General features: G+C 37.1%; 1 protein-coding gene across 7 annotated transcripts in view; it reads right to left on the reverse strand.

Moving 5' to 3' along the window:
- Positions 1 to 22,807, reverse strand: part of LOC115223206 (protocadherin Fat 4-like) — a 168,620-nt gene that overhangs the window by 73,089 nt on the left and 72,724 nt on the right. For all 7 annotated transcript variants that reach the window (XR_005003481.1, XM_029793671.2, XM_036512321.1 and 4 more), the window contains exons 17-23: positions 20,305 to 20,387; positions 16,025 to 16,115; positions 13,147 to 13,275; positions 12,039 to 12,088; positions 5,684 to 5,921; positions 2,754 to 2,966; positions 646 to 734 (exon numbers count right to left, since the gene is read on the reverse strand). Coding sequence is in view for 6 of the 7 variants with exons in the window: in XM_029793671.2 (XP_029649531.1) it covers positions 646 to 734; positions 2,754 to 2,966; positions 5,684 to 5,921; positions 12,039 to 12,088; positions 13,147 to 13,275; positions 16,025 to 16,115; positions 20,305 to 20,387 (893 nt within the window). In the remaining variant the exon portion in view is untranslated. The remainder of the gene's footprint in view (positions 1 to 645; positions 735 to 2,753; positions 2,967 to 5,683; positions 5,922 to 12,038; positions 12,089 to 13,146; positions 13,276 to 16,024; positions 16,116 to 20,304; positions 20,388 to 22,807) is intronic.

Consider the following 22,807-nt stretch of genomic DNA (forward strand, 5'->3'; position numbering starts at 1 on the left):
GACAGAAAGACAAAGAAGTTACTAACTAGATATGGGACATTCCACCCAAAAAGTGACACAGATAGACTGTATGTACCAAGAAAAAGAGGGGGAAGAGGACTTATTGGATGCGAACACAGCACTAGAGCAGAAGAAAACAACATAGCATAGTATGTAAAAAATGCTACAGAACCACTGTTATTGGGTGTAAGAAGGTCAGGCTTGTGTAGGATGAAAGATTGCAAAGATAAAGCACTGTACAAGTAATTGAAAACAAATGAAACTGAAAACAGGTGGGTAAAGAAAAGAATGTGTGGACAATTTCATAGGGATGTTAAAGATAAGACAGACGGAGAAAAAAGATGGCTGTGGATGACTAAAAGTGATTTAAAACCGGAAACAGAAGCTCTAATCTGTGCTGTCCAAGAGCACACGAATATATGTGTGTTGATATTAATGAACAGGAGAAAATAATATTCAATACCAAATGAGAGTATAATAACTTATTTTGGTTTGCTCAGCACACACACACACGCATGATTCTCAAGATAAAATAAAATGGGAACTAGCTATTTTAAGAGTAGTAGAGATGCTCTTCCTGCTCCACACCACTTCAAATATATAAATAAAGATATCATGAGGCAAAAAAAAAATGTAATGCCATACCTGTACAAAGAAGACCCAACAGGTGTACTTTCATCTACACTTAAAGAACTTGGAACAGTCTCAAATTCTGGAATGTGGTTATTAATATCCTATTAAGAAAAACATTGTTGTTATAGTTTACAAGTTAATTTCAACAATGCATTTTAAAGTAATATTAAGTCATATTATTTGCTTTAAATATTATTTTTAATTATTATAAATTATAATATTGACCATTATATTTATTTTATATAGTAAGAGATGATTAATAGCTCCACTGCTAACAGGAATTCCAAGAAGCCAATCACAGTTTCACTGTGTATCTCACGGTTAGGCTAATAACAGAGTGTCTATGGAACACAGGGCAGGACAGCTATGACAAGCGATTAAAAATAGTCGTAACATCACTTCCTATGGAACAGTCATGTTTTAGTGACGAAGAACATTACTTCTCGGTAGAGTTACTACTTTCATCTCTTATAGAAATTGTCTAGCTGGCTAATTTGCTTGTTACAAGATGGGCAAGGCTGGCAGCGGGAATACCACGTTGGTGTTCTATAGAGGGCTAGTAGAGGCAAAAAATGATGACGTCCTTGGAGGGGCTCTGGGGTTCAATGAGAACCAACTTGCCAACCTGTTAAAAAACAACTTTCAGGCCGGAGTACTTGGACAACTTCCAAAAATCCCTGACCTGGCAGTGCTACAGGGATGCATTACCTGTTCACGATAAGTCATGCAGGCACAGTTTGTCAGTGCCACCGATTTGTCCAAGATGTGGGCTGGACGGTGAAACCGTTCAGCATGCTTTTGTACAATGTCGGGAACTATCTAGCTTGATAAGTTACGTTGAACACGTGTTGTCGCATCTGGAACAAGTACAGCTGTCGGCTGGATCTATAATAAAGATCATACCACCAACTGGACCCTCAAAGGAAGGTAAGGCTTGTTTTTACTGTACAGTTGCAGTACTGAAAGAGTGTGTTTGGAGGACTAGAATGGAAGGTTTTGTGACAGAGTCCTTTGTCTCTGGCCCCGGTTTGCTATCCTACCTCAGATACCATCTGAAGAGCAAGATGGGGTTGGAGAGGAAGACCCTGCCACCGAGTGAATACGAGAAACGATGGAAGGATGTGATGAGAAAGGTGGGTGTCAGTAACCCAGCTTAATCATCGATGAAAGGAAAAACTGGTTGCTGGGACTTATAGGCTGTGGGGTTCAATCTTTTTGAACCTTCTATTCTTTTCCCTTTTTGTTATTATGTGTTGTTTGATTTCTGGTTTAAGAAAACAAAAATGTTCTCGTGCAAAGGCAAAAGTAGGCCAAAATATTTCTGTTAAATTATATCATAATTATATTTAAAAAAGAAAAAGTCTCATTCGAACTCTCATAGCATTTTTGTATATTGTTTGTCCTGTATTGTTTCATTCTATGTTTGAATTACAAAAACCGATTCCAGGTGAGAATGCGAACGATAAAGCCATGGGAACGTGCATTTGTACGTGCAAGTACATCAGCTGTTGTGATGTACTTACTGGTACTTTAAACTCTTCGGTTGCATATTTGTGTGAATAAAATCGTTTTTCTTTGGAATAGAAAAAAGTCTATCGTTATTTCTTCTTTTGCTGGTGTCCCAAATTTAGGTTAAATCAGTGTTTCTCAAAGGAGAGGCCTATGGGACGGTTGGACAAGTTGTTTTGAGAAAATTTGGTTTAAATGTTTGACAACTCAGCACCGTCCATTGGACGGGGGGCGTTTTGCTCGTATATATATATACCAATGACAAGTATCACCTTATTGCAATTTCGTGGACTGAACAGCTCTAAGTCTACCATAGACATGTCTTATGAATAGTGAGTGACAGGAGAGGCCCTCAAGTCCTTAAGTGAGCTGGTTTTGCAGCTACAGTAATGAGGGTATTATTATGGTCACTCTATTTGTTAGAAATAACAGCTAAATCTCCTTCAAAACACAAAAGATTGAAGATTATATTGGATAATATGTCCCTAGATACATTATGACTGATAAAAATGCCTTGGATTGCTACAGTTGAAATATGTTTGGCCTCAGGTCACCTAGATCAAGGATAACACGTGGTTAAACAATATCAATTCAAATAATGTAGATCTTACCTTAAAATATATTTCTACTTTCATGGTGCCAGTCATATTCATATTATTTTTGTTGGAAGCTGTGATAACAAGACTTATTCTTCTTTCCAGAAAGGTTTCATTTTTGCAGGAAGAATTCTTCAGATACAGAGAGCCATTGCTTATTACAAAATGGGGATCGTTTGTAGAATAGACATTGGCTTGGTTCTCTGGGGAAATATCATCATCAGTTGCCTGAACAAAAAAAAAATGCCAAACAGGAAAGTGAAAGAGCAGTCATTATTACATTTTGTAAAGATATGAAATAAATTTTCTAGACATGCAAAAGGACCTCGACCCTGATTTTGGAGTAAAAAAAGTTGTTGAGAAGTCGATGCTGTTTTACATTAAATATGACATTAGTGAATCTGTTTGACTGATTGATCTAAAAAATTCCAGTCTGATAATTCATAATTTATTGGTTCACAAGTAAGTATAAATAATTTTATCTCAATAAGTAACTATACAAAAATGATTGTGAAAACTTTAAGAAGTGATATCAAAAAGTTCTCTAATTACCTATTTGAAATAGTCACCTTGCACAGCAATATACCATTCCTAGCGTTCCTGTCGCTTTTGGAATCCAGCCTGGAAGTTGTTTTCTGTAAGTAGGTTGAGGACCTTCTGTGATTTGCTCTGGACCTCAACAACAGTGTTAAAATGGCACCCTTTGAGCTGCATTTTCATTTTGGGGGAGAGAGGGAAGTCTGCCGGTGGTACATCTGGTGAATAGGTGGGGTGTGGAAGCGATACCATGTTGTTTTTGGTGTGAAACCCACAAGACAAATGAGGAGATCTTAGTGCCAAGGTGTGTTGTCATCGTGAAGAATCCAATTCTTCACACTCCACAGATTCAGTTGCTTCGGTCCAATGTCCTCTCTCAAACACTTCAAAACGTCACAGCAGAACTTTTGATTGACAATTTGACCCTGGGAGATGAATTCTCAATACGTAATACTACATTTCTGGGGGGGGGGGTGACGCTTGTGGAAGATCTTCTAGGGATGGTCTTCGACTTTTGAAGTGCCAATGCTACTCAAAACATTGCATACAACCCATTGCCTTATTGTTGCTCAATGTCTCAGTAGAAGACTTCTCAAGTTTAATGCAAAATTTCATGTTGGATCTTTGTTCCTGTCCATGACAAAATCACAAACTACAGTATACATGTGATTACAAAAACAAATTTCACAACTTGCAAAGTAAACACAACGGTGTCACTCAGCACACTGCCTTCATGAAGGTCACTGCTAGCTTCTGTTTAATGCTGCCATTTATTGGTGTGCTACAGAACTAGTCTGGGGACTTATTGATGCCACCTTTTAAAAATGATTGCACCACCAAAAAATGGAAACTGCCTCAAAAATAATTTCCACCATCAAAAATGATTATCTATCCTTTCATAAATTATTACCTCCTTCAAAAATGTCTTCCTATTAGAAATGATTGCAAGCCTCCACCCACTCACTGGTCAAAAATAATTGTCCCTGCTAAAAATGACTGTCTCAGTGATGAATGATTTCCCTCCATCAGAAAAGATTGCTCCCTTAACAAAAAAAATTGCTCACTCTCCTTCATAAATCATTAGCTTCTATCAAAAAGTATAATTCTTTTGTTAAAAATGATTGCTTAATCAAAAGTAATTTTCATCATCCTATGGAACAGTCATGCAACTGCCAAGCACTATGTATAATCAAAGTAAGCCCCCAGTAAACCTAGAAAATGATCTCCCTCTTTACATAAAGCTTAGCGTCATGAAACAATTTGTGAAGACACTTGCTAGGAACTTCAGAAGAGTTTGAATATGTGAAGGCCATGTTTCCAAAAATCACTAAGGCAAAAATGAAGGAAGGTATATTCATAGGTCTGCAGATAAAAGAACTTCTTCACAACACTGGATGAGATTGAGTTTAAAGTCTGGAAATCTTTTAAATGATCTTGTGAAAATTTCCTGGGAAACAACATATTTCCAGAGCTTAGAAATGGAGTGAAATATCTTCTAGACTCTTATGTTGTAATGGGCTGTCAGATGCCTCTAAAAATCCATTTCTTTTGATTTTGCAGAGAAGCCTGGGGCAGTGTTTGATGAGTAAGGAGAATGCTTTCATCAGGATACTACTTCAATGGATTAATGATATCAAAGATTTTGAGATGAAGGAATGTTAGCTGGCTACCATTGGATGTTATATGTGGATGAACCTGAGATGAAAGCACAATAGAAACTCCAAATCTCAAAGATTTTCGTTGTAACTCAATAGGGTGTATTCTATAGTAATTTTGATTTTGTACATCGTGCAAAAAAGCCATAAAAGAGTCAGGTCTTACATTCAGTATATCTTATATGGATTTGCTTTATATCCTCTGTACACAAAAACAACAGGTACTGGTAATAATAAAATATGAAGAACTGACTTCAGATCTATCATTAGTATCAGAAATAAGCACAGAAAAATCAATTTGCAACTCAATGATGGAAAAAAGTTTCATTTTGTTGACAATAACCGCACATCAAAAACTATTGCCACTAAAAGTTTTTCTCATCAACATTGATTTTTTTCTGCTCTATAAAAATAACTGCACCACAGGCAACAATTTCTGCATTGCATCTTACATGCTACCAAGCTGGATGCTGATTGAGATGACATTATACAATTGATTGGTTATGAGTAAGAAGATTAAGAGCTGTAAAATGGTTACCTTATCAAAAACTGATTTCCCTTATTTAAAAAATCACTCTCTTGCTTGCTCCATAGAAAAAAAAGAGAAACACTTGCGTTTACAAAAATGTTGGTTCTATCAAAATCCATTGTTCCTTAAAAAAAGTTCTTCTCGTCAACATTGATTTTTCTGATCAAATGAAAATGCTCCTAACTGAAGTTTTTATAAATAGAATGTTAAATAAGATGACGCACCTTTGGTGTGTATATGGGCTCACCACACATCTTGTCTTCCTGCACTGTTATTTGAATTGAATCTTTTTCAAACTTTGGTTTTTTATTGTTGCTGTCTTTCACATCAACTACAACTTGTGCCACACCATAATGCTGCTTGTTACTGTCAAATGCTTGGACCACAAAACAATATTTGGTTGGTTTGTTAAGTTTCTGTTTTATTGTTATGATTCCTGACCCAGCATCAATGTTGAAGTATCTGAATGAAAGAAAAAAACCACGTGTATGAGTGTTTGAATGCATCATCAACATCGTCGACTAAGGTTTAGCCAGTTTGACGGGAGCTGGAAAACCGAGAGGACTGTGCCAAGCTCTACTGTGTGCTTTGGTGTGGTTTCTAAGGCTGGACGTTCTTCCGAATGCCATCCACATTACAAAATGCAATTGAGTACTTTTTCTATGGCACCAAGTAACTTGCAAGATTAAAACTTCCCAACCAAGAGAGGGAGCGAAATTAAGGGAAGTGGTTTTGGAGCAGATGATGAGAGGTTAAAGTATGATAGAGGGACTGAAACAGGTGTCTAGTTGTAGAGGCGGTAACATGGCAACTCCAGTTGGGGGGAGGAAGAGAGAGGAAGAGAAGATGGTGAAGAATATGTATCAGGATGGAAGCTCAAGGTACAGGAAGGTGCATATAAGAGAAATGATAAGGAGAATTGAATTGAGTGAGTAAGCAAGGGGTTCACAAGAGTAGAAGACAGAAGAGAGGGGAAAGGGAATGTAGTGGTTAGCAAACATAAGTAAATAGGGGATTGGCAGGGCAGCAATGATACACTTGGATGGGGTTGGGCTGCAGGAGAAGGTAGGGAGAAAGATAAGTGCATGATGAGTTGTAGTTTGGTGTGGGGAGGAATGAAAAGGCAGATTAAAAATTGAGTGGTATTTATGTTTTGTGGAAAATTAGATTTAATGATACTAAAAAACTGTTTAAACAATACCTTAAAAATTTAAGTAGGAAGGAAATGTATACCAAAGGATATGTCTGTTCCCACTCTTGTTAGCTGGATGGAGGCACATGGCCGAGTCATTAGAGCAGTGGACTCGCGGTCGAGGGATCGAGGGTTCGAATATCAGACTGGGTGATGTGTGTGTTTATGAACAAATCACCACTCTTTCCTCCTGCACCTTGCAGCTCATGTGTGACGGACTGGCATCCCATACAGGTGGGGAACCTATACGCCAATGAAACCAGTGCCGTCAGGTTTTGAGAACCATCTAGAGTTATCTCCCCTGTCCCATCGTTAACAGCGAGGTGGCATTCGTTAGATATAAAAAGACGCACACAGCCAAAGAACATCCTCTTTTCCTTTCCCTGACCGTTGTCCCTTGCCCCGATTCATGGCTTAACAAGTTGGAACGAATCCTTTTCCGCTTTTTGTGGAAAGGAGGAAAGCCACTTGTGAGGCGCTCCGTTTGCTGCCAAGAACCGTTAAAGGGTGGGTTAGGGATGCCTTGGTTGATGATGCGCAGACATGCGTTGAGGCTAAGGCATCTCTGGCACCACCTGGAGGGTGATAAGGTGTGGGTCCGCTGGCAGGGGGATTTTTCCCGAGACCGGCCTCCTTAGTGAATTTTAAACCCGGTTACATCAAAAGATGGAAACTGACTCCATGGCAAAAGGAGTGCCGACAGGCACTCACGCTGATCCACAAGGCGGGCAAGGCCGGCTGCGGAAATACCACCTCGGTATTTTATAGAGGGCTGGTAGAGGCAAAAAACGACGACGTCCTAGGAGGGGCTCTGGGGTTTGATGAAGACCAGCTTGCCACCTGTTTTAAAAACTTTCAGGTCGGGTATTTGGATAATTTCCAAAGATCCCTGGCCTGGCAGTGCTATAGGAATGCTTTACCTGTTCGCGAGAAGTTATCGCGGCACGGAGTTTCAGTGCCACCGACGTGTCCAAGGTGCGAGTTGGACGATGAAACCGTCCAGCACGCTTTTGTTCACTGTCGGAAGTTGTCCGACTTGATAAGTTACGCAGAACACGTGTTATCGCATCTAGGACGAGTACAGCTGTCGGCTGAGTCTATGATTAAGATGATACCGCCAACTGGACTCTCGAAGGAAGGTGAGGCATGTTTTCACTGCACGGTTGCAGTAGTAAAAGAATGCATGTGGAGAACGAGAATGGAAGGAGCCGCGATAGGATCCTTTGTCTCCGGCCCCAGCTTGCTCACTTACTTCAGATATCATCTGAAGAGCAAAATGGGGCTGGAAAAGAGGATCTTACCACGGCGTGTGTATGAGAAAAGATGGAAGGAAGTGGAAAAAAAGGTGGGTGTCAGAAACCCAGTTTGACCATGGAGGAGAGAGAGGAAGTGGAAGCTGCAGGGCCTCATAAATTGCCGGGGTGCAGAAGCTCCAGTTATGTACTGTGGTTTGTTCTACTAGGTCATATAAAAGACATTTATTTTTATTTTTATAAACGAATAATTCAAATGTAAACGAAAATTTTTAAAACGAATCTCTTAAATGTTTTTTTTGTATATATGTCCTGTATTTGTCCTTCTATGTGTGATTATATAATCATAATAAAGAAATACCTCTTTTCCTTTCCCACGCGACCTGCAGCTAACTACGTCTTCTCCATCTCTGTTCCTGCTACGGGACAACCCTGCGTTGATTTGAATTTTGTTAAATCCTCCATACCAGTTATGGAAGGCGGCGAGACGAAAACCATTTCTTATTCACCTTCCATTCTGTTCTGTTGAATGTTAATACACAAGCTGTGTAGAAATGCTCTCATCCCGGATTGGAATAAATACTCCATGGAGATGAAGTCTTTGAAAACGCACACGAATTGCTGTTGTTTCCTCACTGGATTAATTCCTACAGCTATCGAAGGATGACCGAACATTATATTAAATTAGTGAGCAGAAAGGTAAAAAGATTTGAAGGGAGAGGTACAAAGAAAAAGATAAATAAAAGGTGTTAAGCAGAAGAAATATATATATTTTGAGAGGGGAGGGGCAGAGGCAGAGCAGCAAAGAGGAGGGAGTGAGAAAGAGAGAGAGAGAGAGAGAAATAAGGGAGATTGATAGTGGTGAGAGGTAAGAGAAATGCAGGAGGATGGTTAGAGGCAAGGAAACACAGAAGAGAGAGAGGGAAAAGAGAGAGAGAGAGATTAAGTGAAGGAAGGGAGTGATAAAGAGAATGGAAACTATTCTCAAACAGAAAACACAGGTTAACTTTTCATTTTTGATGATATATGATAAAGCCATTGAAAATATGGAGATTGCAAAAAGAAATGTTGCCCGTCTGTCTGTCAGTCAGTCAGTCATTCTGTCTGTCTGTCTGCCTGTCTCTCTAACGCACACTCGCTCTATCCCTCTGTCTCTCTCTCGCTCTATCCCTCTGTCTCTCTCTCTCTCTCTCTCTCTCTCTTAGCAAATAGCTGTGGATGTTACGGTTACTTTTCTACAATTGAAGAGAGAAGTAGAAAGATAAAGAGAAACAAAAACTGTTAAGCAGAGGAGATATAGTTGAAGCGAGTGGCAGAGAGAGAGAGAGAGAGGAGGGACAGAGAGGGAGTGAGAGAGAGGAGGGACAGAGAGGGAGTGAGAGAGAGGAGAAACAGAAAGGGAGGGACAGAGAGGGAGTGAGAGAGAAAGAGAGAGAGAGAGATGACTGAAAGGAAGGTGGCGTTCGTTTCGTGTTTTTAAATGTTTATCAGTATTTTCAGAGTAGACAGATACATACATCACAAGAAAAGTAGATACAGAGAGTGAGCAAAAAATTGATAGATAGATATATAGAAAGATTGTTAAATCAAAGAGAAATAACCACAGCAAATACTGGATGTCACTTGAACTTTTCATTAGCACATGAGGATAAAATTAACTTGCAACTGGCTGAGTACTCCACAGACATGCATACAATCAACGTAGTTCTTAAGGAGATTCAGCCTCACACAGAATATGACAAATCTGGCCCCTCTCAATCACAGCTACAATTCATTTTGGCCAGTCGAGAGGACTGGAGCAAGATAAACCTTCAAGTGGTGGAAAGAAAACATAAAAGATCACATGTCTATGTTTTCATTCTGGGAGTTGTAAAATGACCGACTGTTAGTTCTCTTTTCTTTCCCCCACCCACGGCACTCATTCGCCTTCTTTGATAGTTCATGTCTTTTAGTTGGGGGGAAAGACCATGTTTTTTTCAGGCATGTGTTTAACATTTTCTGTACAAACTACAAACAAGCTCCCACCCCTGACTTCCTTTTTTTTTCATATAAAAACTAATGCAGATTTCGAATGAGGTTTAGCTGTAAAAGAAGCCCAGAAAAATGGGTAATACACCCTACAAAATGGGTGGGGGAGAAAAGTTGTCAACAAGTGGTTACACGAAATTCAACTCTGTACTTTAAAGAGTTCCCTCCACTATTCTATAGCCTCAGACTGACCAATATATATATTTATATATATATGTACATATTTATGTGTTTGTGTCTGCTTTGTACACCCCCCCCCACACACACACTATCGTTTGACAACCGATGTTGGTGTGTTTGTGTCCCTGTAACTTAGCTGTTCAGCAAAAGAGACTGATAGAATAAGCACCAGGCTTACAGGGAACAAGTGCAGGGGTTAATCTCTTCAAGTAAAAGGTGGTGCTCCAGCATTGCCACAGTCAAATGACTGAAACAAGTAAAAGAATAAAAGAATACCGGAAGAATATTCCATACCGCTAAACCAAGAAGGTTCTTTGAATATGTACTAAATAGTCATTCTGTTTACATTTGCATAACTGAGATATTTTGGTTGGATTATTTAGTTATCGGTTTTACCACTTCTTTCTATATTCTGTAAGTGTAACAATATAGAAATAGTTCTCATGGCACCAGCTCGCAATTTAAAGATGCTTACATTTTTTATGTTTCGTTTTGGATTTGGTTTGCAAGATTCTTTATATGAGTTTGTGTGTTGAAGCATATTCTGTTGTGTCTGGGGAGAGTCATTTTCTTTTTGTGCCTTATTTCCACTTATTTCTTATTTTTATTTTCCTAAAATTTTTTGTTGCTTCTTGCAACCTTTTCAATAGTCTTGAAAAGACGCAACGAAAATTTTAGGAAAATAAAAATAAGAAATAAGTGGAAATTTTACCGGTGAGTGTGTTACATTATAAGACACAACAGAATACATTTTTTAGGTTTGCCATGAAGTTTTCACGGGTCCAGCTAGTTAATAGTAATTATAAAAATGAGAATAATATCAATAATAGTAATATGACTGATAATAATAATAATAGAAAGTCTAACAATAATAATACTTATAATATGGAAATATTCTGGGATGTGATAACAATGAGGGAAGTGGATTTGATATGAATGATTATTATAATTATTATAATTATTTTAATACCATTATGAATTCCACTGGATATAGAAATACTTATAAGAATTGTAGCAATGAAGATGGAAGAAGGAAGATTGATAGAATAAGCAGCAGGCTTAAAAGTAAGAACAGGGAGTCAATTTGTTCAACTAAACTCTTCAGAAGGGTGCTCCAGCATGGCTGCAGTCCAATGACTAAAACAAAATAAAAAATATATATATATATATAGATGCGGGCATGACTGTGTGGTAAAACGCTTGCTTCCCAACCACATGGTTCAGTCTTACTGCATGACACTTGCACAAGTGTCTTCTGCTGTAGCTAAGGGCCATCCAAGGTCTTGTGAGTGGATTTGGTAGGCAGAAACTGAAAGAAGGCGGTGAGCTGGCGGAAACGTTAGCATGCTGTGCGAAATGCTTAGCGGTATTTCGTCTGTCTTTAATGTTCTGAGTTCAAATTCTGCCAAGGTCGACTTTGCCTGTCATCCTTTCGGGGTCGATAAATTAAGTACCTGTTATGCACTGGGGTCAATGTAATCGACTTAGTCCCTTTGTCTGTCTTTGTTTGTCCCCTCAATGTTTAGCCTCTTGTGGGCAATAAAGAAATAAGAAACTGAAAGCCTGTTGTGTGTGTGCGTGCACGTGTGTATATATGTGTATGTATATATATATATATATGTATATATCTATGTGTGTGTGTGTCTATGTTTGTCCCCCACCACTGCTTGACTACTAGTGCTGGTGTGTTTACATCTCCATAACTTAGCAGTTCAGCAAAAGAGACTGACAAAATAAATACCAGGTTTTAAAAAGAATAAGTCCTGGGGCCAATTTGTTCAACTAAAAACCCTTCAAGGCAGTGCCCTAGCATGGCCATAATCAAATGACTGAAACAAGTAAAAAATAAAATATACAAACGTGTGTGTGTGTGTATTTTGTCATGTGTGCATCTGTATGTATGACTATAGAGTATTTTTTACTTACTTGTCACCTGGCAGGTAATATTCGACTGCATCTCCATCTTTGTCAGTGGCCTACAACAAAAGGTCGAGTATTACATTTAGAATTGCCTGAATTTGTGGCATCTGTGTCATCATCATCATCCTTGTAACCACCGCGATTATCTTAACTGCCAATATCGTTATGTAGTAATTCTGTTTATGCCAATAATTGTGATGAAAATAATGACTTTGGAGATTATTAAGGCACTAACGCTGTAGTGATGATGATGATGATGATGATGATGATGATGATGATGATGATGACAGCAATAAAACTGATGTTTACAATAATGATATTGGTGATGTTGTTTATGATTGTAATGACCATTGTGATGATGATGACGACGACGACGAGTGATGATGCTGTTCATTAGAATGATGTGTTTGATGATGATGATGTATATTATGATGACATTCACTGTAATGATATTTATGAAGATGTTAATCAAAAAAAGCTGATAATGAAGCAGATAATGAGCATATAGGCGCAGGAGTGGCTGTGTGGTAAGTAGCTTGCTTACCAACCACATGGTTCCGGGTTCATTCCCACTGCGTGGCACCTTGAGCAAGTGTCATCTACTATAGCCTCAGGCCAACCAAAGCCTTGCGAGTGGATTTGGTAGATAGAAACTGAAAGAAGCCCGTCGTATATATGTATGTATATATATATATATATATGTGTGTGTATATGTTTATGTGTTTGTGTTTGTCCTACCCCACCAACATCACTTGACAACCAATGGTGGTGTGTTTATGTCCCCATAACTTAGCGGTTCGGCAAAAGAGACTGATAGAATAAGTACAAAGTTTACAAAGAATAAGTTCTGGGGTCGATTTGCTCAACTAAAGGCGGTGCTCCAGCACGGCCACAGTCAAATGACTGAAACAAGTAAAAGAGTATATGATGATTATGCCGATGACGTCAACAACAATGGCAACAAGGATGATGATAATGAAGAGGAGGGAGGAGGAAGATGATAATGGTAAAGATTATCGTTATCAATATTTTGAGAAAAACGATGATAATTATGACTGATGAAAGGGATATGAAATGCCGGCATGGGGGGCGGGGATGAAATGAGGGTACTTACCAATACTTTACCAACTGAAGTGTTGATTATGTCATTTTCATTAATGGAAAATGTGTAAATCAGGTGATCAAATACAGGTACATAGCTATTCACAGGGATTATTGTGATATTGATGCCAGTCGTGGCAGTCTGTGAAGGATAAGAAAACAAGAAAAGGAAATGGTAAGAATATAAAAGAATATGATATGGAATAAGAATACAATAGAATACAAGTATGATATATATATGATAGACAAATACATGATACGAATTGAAATAATAATAAATGGTTTACAAATATGATGTAGCATTTTTCAGCCATGAGGTTCTCCTTTAAAGATGTGCTCTATGCAAAACTTCAGCTATACACACACACACACACACACACACACACACACACACACACACACACACACACACACACACACACACACACACACACACACACACACACTCACACACACTCCCTTTCATGTGAAACTGAGGAACAGAAGATAACTATGAGGTTTGGCTGAAAAGTTCATAGGCTGACCAAGATGCTCCTATGGAATGTGACCAAATGAGGTTTATTGTTCAACAAGTGCCCCTTGCGGTCCACACACTTCTTCCATCGGTGCAGCAGTGCTTGGATAACCATTGGTGAAGAAGTTTCTATCCTGTTGGTTAAAAAAAGTCATCAACAGCAGACATGACACCATCATCAATACACTATTACTTCCTAGCTGAGTGATTTTTCATGTTGGTAGTCAAATGGGGCCAAATCAGAATAGGGAGCATGACCAATCAGTTGGAAACCAGTCACACACAGCAGCCATTGAAAGCAAGGACTTGTGCGCTGGAGCATTGTCCTGATGAAACAAGACCCTTTACATCAGTTTTTCTGAGCATTTGGTCACAATAGCCTCTTGTAACTACTTCAACAAGCTGGTATAGTACTCTCTGTTGATGGTGTAGACCTTTTGAAGATAGTCAATAAACACAATGCCTTTTGCATCCCAAAAAACGAGGCCATCACCTTCCCTGCTAATGAAACAGCTTTGGTCTTCTTTGGAGCAGATGAGGAGGGGGTGTTTCTTCTGCAGGGATTGTCTTTTTGTCTCTAGCACAAAGTGATGAACCCAACACTCATTCTGGGTAAGAAAATATACAAAGAAACTAGCTGGATCTGCCTCATTCAATGTCAGATTTTCCAGTGATGTAATCTACCTCATGCACTTTTGATCAGGTGTTAGAAACCTTTATCATGCTAAGTTCATTGTACTGAATATTTTCAACTTTCTCACAAGATATGCAATTAGCATTGGTTATTTGATATATGTTCCCCTCCTAAATTTAACTGCCCACTTTTGCCCACATTGATAAAACTGGAAAGTCATCCCCTAATGTAACAACCATGTCAGCATGGATGTCGTTGGGGGTTAAACTTTTTTTCTCCAGGTATTTGATGACACCATGATGCTAAATTTTGTCCATTTTTAAGAGAAGTCACTACTAGTTCCTTTAGAAATCATTTTTGAACAGTCAGGTGTCAGTTTACCTGGAAAGAAACAATGCAGTCATTAATAAGAAAAATTACAATTAATGGAAGATTGCACAGCTCCAGCATCCCTCCTTTATAATCAGCATCAGTGCCACAACCTCAGCCTACAAACGTTTTCGCCTATCCTCATTTATACCAATCATTAACAAACAAACTTTTCAAAGTAGTCACTTTTGAGACTCCCAGTGCCTTCAGCCCTGGAATTGTTGCTCTCTTCTGCTAGATTAGGATACAGGTGTTATGTCTGAAGAAAGAACCAAGAGAACTGGAATGGCTGATGCAGTGGAAATCTCTGGTTGTTGTTTGAATCCAAACTTATGCCATCTTGTTCTCCACCATGGGATGAAGATAAGTTGTTCAACAGAAAGGCTGGAGTACATTTGTTTTTTTGTTTTTGTGTGTTTGTATGCTTTTTCTGTGAGCATGTATGAATAAAATATTGCTTTTATCTATACTAATTTCATGTATGAATAAAATATTCAAGTACAATGTAAATATGTGATAGAATACAAAAAAAAAACAATAGAATATAATACTATATGATAATAGAGCGAAACAGGATATAAAATAATATTAAACACTCAAGGCCCTTTGATTCCAGGTTTTGTCTCCATACCTGGAATTTCTTCTCTAATATTCCTAAAGATTCTGTGATAAGAGCAAGGTCATCAGTATTTAGCAGTTTCCATGGACACCCAGTCTTGAATTCCTCTGTTATGGCCTGGAGGACAATAATGAATAAGAGCAGGCTTTCTGCCACAACTATCCGTTACACCCCTCTCAGTGCCTGGTAAAGGTCTTTGTCAGGGTTATTCCAAACAGTGCAAAACCATTAGCTTGCTTCTCAACAGCCAGAGTAGTTGGGGTTCACACCAAAAATTCAACTACTGACTGGTTCTCTGAGAGCTCATTCAACACAGATAAGATTTAGTAAAAAGAAACTGAGAAAACCCAGTTGTATATAAATGCTTGCTTGTTTGTGTTTGTGTGTGTGCATGTGTGTGTGTGTGTGTGTGCATGTGTGGTGTGTGTGTGTGTGTGTGTGTGTGTGTGTGTGTGTGCATTTGTGTTTCCTTGTCTTGACATCACCTGATAGTTGTATGTGAGTGTCTTTATCACACACAAAGTGTTATTTATTTCAAGTCTTCCATAAAACATGTCCGGCTAAAGAGAAATATTACCTTACTCCGAAACAGGAAGGGTTTCTAACTATAGAAAACCAGACTTAATAAGATTCATCCTATTCATTTAAGCATGAAAAAGTGGAAATTAAAATAATGACACACACACACACACACACACACACATATTCGAAATATTCTGCTTGAATAAATAGTAGAAAAAATTTCAAAAACTTACTTCAATGTTATCTGATACGGTTATGCTGACATATATAGAATTCAAGGTGGATTCATTGAGCCATTTCTTCAGTCTTAAGACATGACTGACCCTAAGTGATACATCAATATATACTTATTAGATCACAGCTGATTTGTGGAAAAACAACAATAGGCACGACACCACTCGGTACTCAAAACAAATCAGAACATAATACACTATACTATGATACTTCATACCTGTACTACATATATGTATCAAAAAGTACTGAGAAGCACTCAGCCACTGTTTTTTTTTGTTATTTCCTTTACTAAACAATGCTAAACGATTGATCCATGGAGCCTCTATGTAGTCATTTGACTTGCTAGCTAGAAATAGCTACCAAAACTTCTTTGAATCATCAATTTACTGTATTAAAACAGGAAAGAACATTGGATAGTGTAGTCCTGGATTCAAGATTTCTCAATAAAAGTTGGGATGGTCACAGCAGGGATATTGTTGATAATAAGTTCACATGTAGTCGTTCAGCTCTTTGGCAGGATCTCCAAAGGATTGCTCGACCAGCTGGTGGCAAATAGCTACTAAATCTCCTTCAGATCACACTCTACCATTGTAAAGCTGAAGAACCTATAGAACAATGTAGTTCTAGTTATAATGGTCTAAAATGAAACGGGACGGTCACAGATGGAACATTATTGATCATATTTAATTAGGTCTGCTCTCAGGATTGCACAACAACAATAACAACTCGTGAGAAAAATGGAGGAGTCTTTGCATGGCCACTCCTAGAAATAGTAACAATCACCTTCAAATCACAACTTAACATCTATAATAATAAACACAAAATTCTACCCATCCGTCCGGGACCCCTGAATCTTAGTCTACATTTGCTCTATAAAGACATATTATACCTTTTTGGAATCAGGATTATCCTGGGATTGAAAATTTGCCCTTCATTTGGTTCTAGAATATCCAGCATTGGGATCAGACCTGGATGAGTATTTGTTATATACTAACAGTTGAAAACTCAAATTTTAAAAGAACTCAAAAAATTTGTGAACGCACAAGTTTTTCATTTATCATATTGGTAGGGTAATACCTTATTGGTAAATACTTTATTATTATTGCTCTCTATAGTTTGGGGCCACAGACCCAATTAGCCCCCTGCAGGAGTTAACTTAAAAGTTTGCATAGAGTGCAGCTTTTAATCTAGTCTTAATTAAAGAAGGATACGTTTGTTGATGTAGTCTCTGATATTCTAAATGGTGGGATGATCACAGCTGAACACCATTGGTCATAGGTCCATAGAATCAGGGCTGACCTGGGGCTAAACAAGAACAATAACAATTTTGCTTGATTAATCTTTATATTTTATATCTTTTCATTTGTCTTGCTCGCTTACATTCTGGTGCTTGCTCAATTTTCTTGAGAACAATCCTTTCTTAGTGGTAAGACCATAGGTGGTCTACTTCTAGCAAAATGGATGTCCACTTAGTTGTCATCCCTCTTATATGTATGTAATATAATTTTTCTGACTTTTCAGTTTTCTAGACCACTGGTTTTAAATTGATATTAATCAAACTAATATTTAATTTTTTCACCCTTATTATTTTAAATATATATGTATACATATATATGTATACATACATATATATATATATATATATATATATATATATATATATATTATTTAAATTAGAGATAAAACCACTATTAGGCAAATCAAACAGTGAAAAACATAAGCCAAAACATAAAATTAATTTAAAAATATAAAAGTTAAAAATAAAAAATTATCTAAATAATTTAAACTTATAAATTTTATATATATATACAAATATATATATATATATATGTATGTATGTATATTGTTATATTTCGGAATGGTCATATTGCCAGTTTAGCCAATAAAAACACACGCACTATATATTTGGTGTTATTTTGCTTCAGTGATATTTATTTTTTACATTAATCTTAATCTTATTTCGGCCAAAGTTCTTTCGTCACACTCCTGTGACCGCATCAGTGGTCCTTTGTTTTCTTCTCACTTACTTGTGTCTCTCCTTACTAACCGTCAGCCATTTTGTATTTCTATTGTATGTCTTCATTTGCGCATGCTTATATCTCTATGTGCGTCTATGTTTATTTAGTGTGTGGAGGGGGATGCCTGTAATATTTGTATCTTCTGGTTATATACATTCTTGTAATTTGTATTTTGTTTTTGTTGTTGTTGCTTTTGTTCTAATTTTGTTCATGTGTTTACATCCACCCATTATTATCATTACATATGCTTGTATGTATGTATAACAACAATATTAGTAATAATAATAATAAATCTAATCAAAAAAAAAAAATATATACATATACATATATAATATATACATAATATACATATACATATACATATATATACATATATACACAAATACATACACATATAGATATTCATTTCTATTTCTTTAATACCTGTGTATTTATTATGTTTGCAGGATCCACTATTGTCATATGTTGTGGTGTGCGCTATTGCTCCATTCTAGTTTTCTATTCAGGCTAGGTTTATTTTCTATTATATGTGTAGCTTCTGTAATTTGTCTAATTGTTGCATCTGTTCTATGTGTGGACAATATCTTAATCTCTATGTTATTGATTGATCCCCCGTGTTCTTGTTCGGCATGTTGGTACAGAATCGATGAGCTTTTACCTTCCTTGAGTTGTCTCCAATGTTCATTCACCTGCTCACCAATGCTTCTTGCAGTTTCCCCTACGTATGTTACTGTCTTGTTACTGCATCGTCCCTCTATACATCTTATACTATAGACCACATTTCTGGCTTTACAGTTCGTTTGTGGGCTAAATCTACATACAGTGCAATAGTTATCCGTACAGAGAGTTCTACTAAAAGGATAGCTTCTACCAATTATAGATCTGATAGGGTTGCCTGGCTTTTCAACAACCTTAATTCTTAGTTTAAGTTTATCTAGGGTCCTTCTAAAGCGGTACGCTAGTTCACCTCCAGGGGTGGTGTCAACGAACATGACACTCTGGTATTTATGGCTATCACTAAATAAACATAGACGCACATAGAGATATAAGCATGCGCAAATGAAGACATACAATAGAAATACAAAATGGCTGACGGTTAGTAAGGAGAGACACAAGTAAGTGAGAAGAAAACAAAGGACCACTGATGCGGTCACAGGAGTGTGACGAAAGAACTTTGGCCGAAATAAGATTAAGATTAATGTAAAAAATAAATATCACTGAAGCAAAATAACACCAAATATATAGTGCGTGTGTTTTTATTGGCTAAACTGGCAATATGACCATTCCGAAATATAACAATATCTGTTTCAACACACGACTTCACATAAAAAATCTTGCACAACAAATATTTAAACGTACTATGTATGTATATTTTTATATTTATATATTATTTTATTTATTTATTAATTAATTAATTAATTTTTTTTTTTTTATATATATATCAAAAGTATTAAAAGTTTAATAAAAGATAAAGAGTAAAACACTACGATCGTTTCATGGCTGTACCAATTCAAATAGCAATAATTTAAATTCAATTAATAATTTGAGTTATGGTTACATTCAATCTTCAGGTTAATTGAAATATTTAAAAAATAATCAGAAATATTTAAATTCTATTACCAAACTAGAAACTTAAAACTTAACAATTATGATTATATCAAAATCAATTATCATGTTAAATATTAATTTTAATTTATAAGGTAGGAAACCCACCAATAATTTAATATCTGTAGTAGTCTATATCTAATTATATAAATATAAAAAAAAAAAATAATAACTATTATATATAAATTATCAATGAAAATATATAAATGTATATAAATATTATAATTAAGATCTAAAATAATCTCTATAAATAAATATATATGCACATATAATAAAAACCTAATAAATTAATTTTTCAACCACGATCGGTTGCTGCTTTTACATGTCACCGACACGGACGCCAGTCAGGTGGCGCTTGCATCTGCCACGTTTGGACGGTGCTTTTAACGTGTCACCGGCACGGGTATCTTAATAACAATTTCCATTTGATTTTATATATATATATATGTTCAATATATGACCATCCCATTGTATTGTTCTTTCTTGGTGTATTTAGGACCACATTATCCAATGTGACCTCATTTTTTAAAGATGTTAAAGTGTTTTTGAGAGGGTTTGGCTGCTGTTTCTACCATATCATAAAAGATAATTATTGAGACAATGATAACGTAATCAACATGAATTTGAATTTACATTAAAACAGTAAATATACTAACTTGTCAGGTGAAGGCACTATGTCAAAATAGTCTGCAGTAGACACTACCTGGAATGTCAGCTTATCATCATCTGGGTCTGTGGCCTGTAAAAAGACATAATCACTATTATTATCAGCATTAAATTTACTGTTTGATATCGATTTTTACTACTCAATATTGAAATCCTTCCTCTTGATTTGGCTAAGCAAGTCTCAAAAATCACCTTGACATCAGAGGTATCATGAACACAAGGAAGTTACTTCTGTTTCATGATGATTCCTTCTTGGTAAAAGTGACACATCTGACAGATCCATTGGGAGTTATGATGGGCTGAGGTTGTGGACCGTGTTGGCTCTTCAACCCAGATGCTCTAAGAAAATGTACACACCCTCACAATGCAACCCCTTTACAGAGACAATGCTTTGGCAATCTCAAACCATGAATGGCCACACTATGGAGATAACCTTAAGAAGAACCTGATTAGCATTTTCAAAGAATTTGGTTTAACTAGAACAGTTACAACCAACTTAACAAGGGTCAACATCCTGGATGTTATCTTAGACCTTGAGATGGGCAAATGCTACTCCAACAAAAACATCAAGTGAGGAAACAGTTTACATTCATAAATATTCCAACCACCCTCAAGCTGTAATCGGAAACCTGATCACATGTATCAGTAGAAAGAATGTCCAATGTATTGTCAGGTGGAGAGATCTTTAACAGGGCTGCATCACATTACAACAAGGTTGCAGGGATAAGTGGTTTTACTGACAGACTAATACACACTGAGAAACCGACATTAGAAAAGAGTTAGAAAAATAAATGTTATCTAGTTTATACGAGATACCATTTAGTTATCTAGTATAAACTATATACTATATAGCATTATAGATAATCCTCCATACAGCCTAGATATTTCAACCAAAATGGTCAGGAGATTCCTGACCTTAGTTAGACAACATTTCCCATTTCCATAATGCTAAGGTGAGCTATTCATGTTTTCACAACATTGCTTTAAATATCAGGTCCCTGCAACAGAAGCAAACATGCATCAACACGCCTTAGCTGGCCAAAACTTGCTGAAATCATAAACAACTGGCAAATAGGTAATTCATGCTTCTCAAAAGCCATGGTCTATAAAACAACTCTCCACACCACCTGATGTTATTACAAGACATAGCTTAGGTATGATAGCTGATGTCTTCAAGGTGAAATGATTGCATCAAATGCATTCCTTCAGCAATTCCTGACAGCAAAAACTCCAGCTCCTTGTTCTGCTTCATCCAAAGATTCCATGACAACCTTATTCACCCAGGGCTCACAATTGCCAACTCTACCTCTGAGAAAGGCTGCACATATTCAAACAACCTGTACGACCTATTAATAGAAGGCTTACATTTTATATTGCTATAAAAGATGAGCATTTTTGATGTATTTCGAACCATTGACACTGTCCAGTAATGCCGACATACACCCTAGACCAGTCTTATATTATGCTTGTTGTCCACACAAAGATTATTACACCCCAGTCCTCAATGATCCAGCAGACTTGCCACCCATGTCTATGCCAAGCATCACACACTGATGACTAAGTAGTATTCATCTGTTGTCATTACATCCAGGCTGAGGGTGTCTTGGCATCACTCACCAAGTCCTTTGTGAGCTGCTCTCTGGCTATCTATCTGCGGCTTTATATAGCTATGGTAAGACCTCACCTGGAATTTGCATCACCAGTCTGGAACCCCTATCTTGCCTAGGATATTAATTGTCTGGAAGATGTTCAGTGATGTGCAACCAAGAAAAAACCCTCCATCAGGCATTTGCCATATTCTGAATGCCTTACTTCCTTGGGCACGGATACATTGAAACTCCGACGTCTGGCAGCTGACTTGGCAGACACCCATAAAATTATTAACCATCTTACTAACAAGAACTCTGAGCACCTTTTCAAACTCCACCCATCTAACACCTATGGACATATTTACTAAGTCAGAAAACAGCACAGCTCCCATGACTTTAGGAAACATTTTTTCTCGCTGAGAGTTGCTGAAGCATGGAACAAACTGCCGGCATCAGTTGTTATTTGTTGGAGCACTGCATCCTTCAAAACTTCCATGCTTCCTGAGATTCGCCAACACTACACCTGATTTTCTCCCCTCCATACACACGCAAGCTTGTATCTGACTCATACACTGTTCGCTTTCCAGACATTTGTACATTACTGCAGATGCTTTATACGCACTTTTGACAAGTTGTGGTGCACCTGAGCACTGTATACAATAAGTTCATCATTATTAGTATTATTATATGTGACTATAACTGAGCATCAGACATCAAGCTCTCTCTTTAATGCAGAATCCACTCCTAACCAGTGATGTTGCTGATGCATCAAATACTGCATTTTGATAACTAATTGACATTAATATCCCGGTGAGGTGTTAGATATGTTGTCACTGACTTATCACTACAATAATGTGACCTGAACTGACTGAAGACATTTCGTTTATCATCACTTTACTTCTGA

Source organism: Octopus sinensis, linkage group LG22 (assembly GCF_006345805.1).
Source record: "Octopus sinensis linkage group LG22, ASM634580v1, whole genome shotgun sequence".
Lineage (NCBI taxonomy): Eukaryota > Metazoa > Mollusca > Cephalopoda > Octopoda > Octopodidae > Octopus > Octopus sinensis.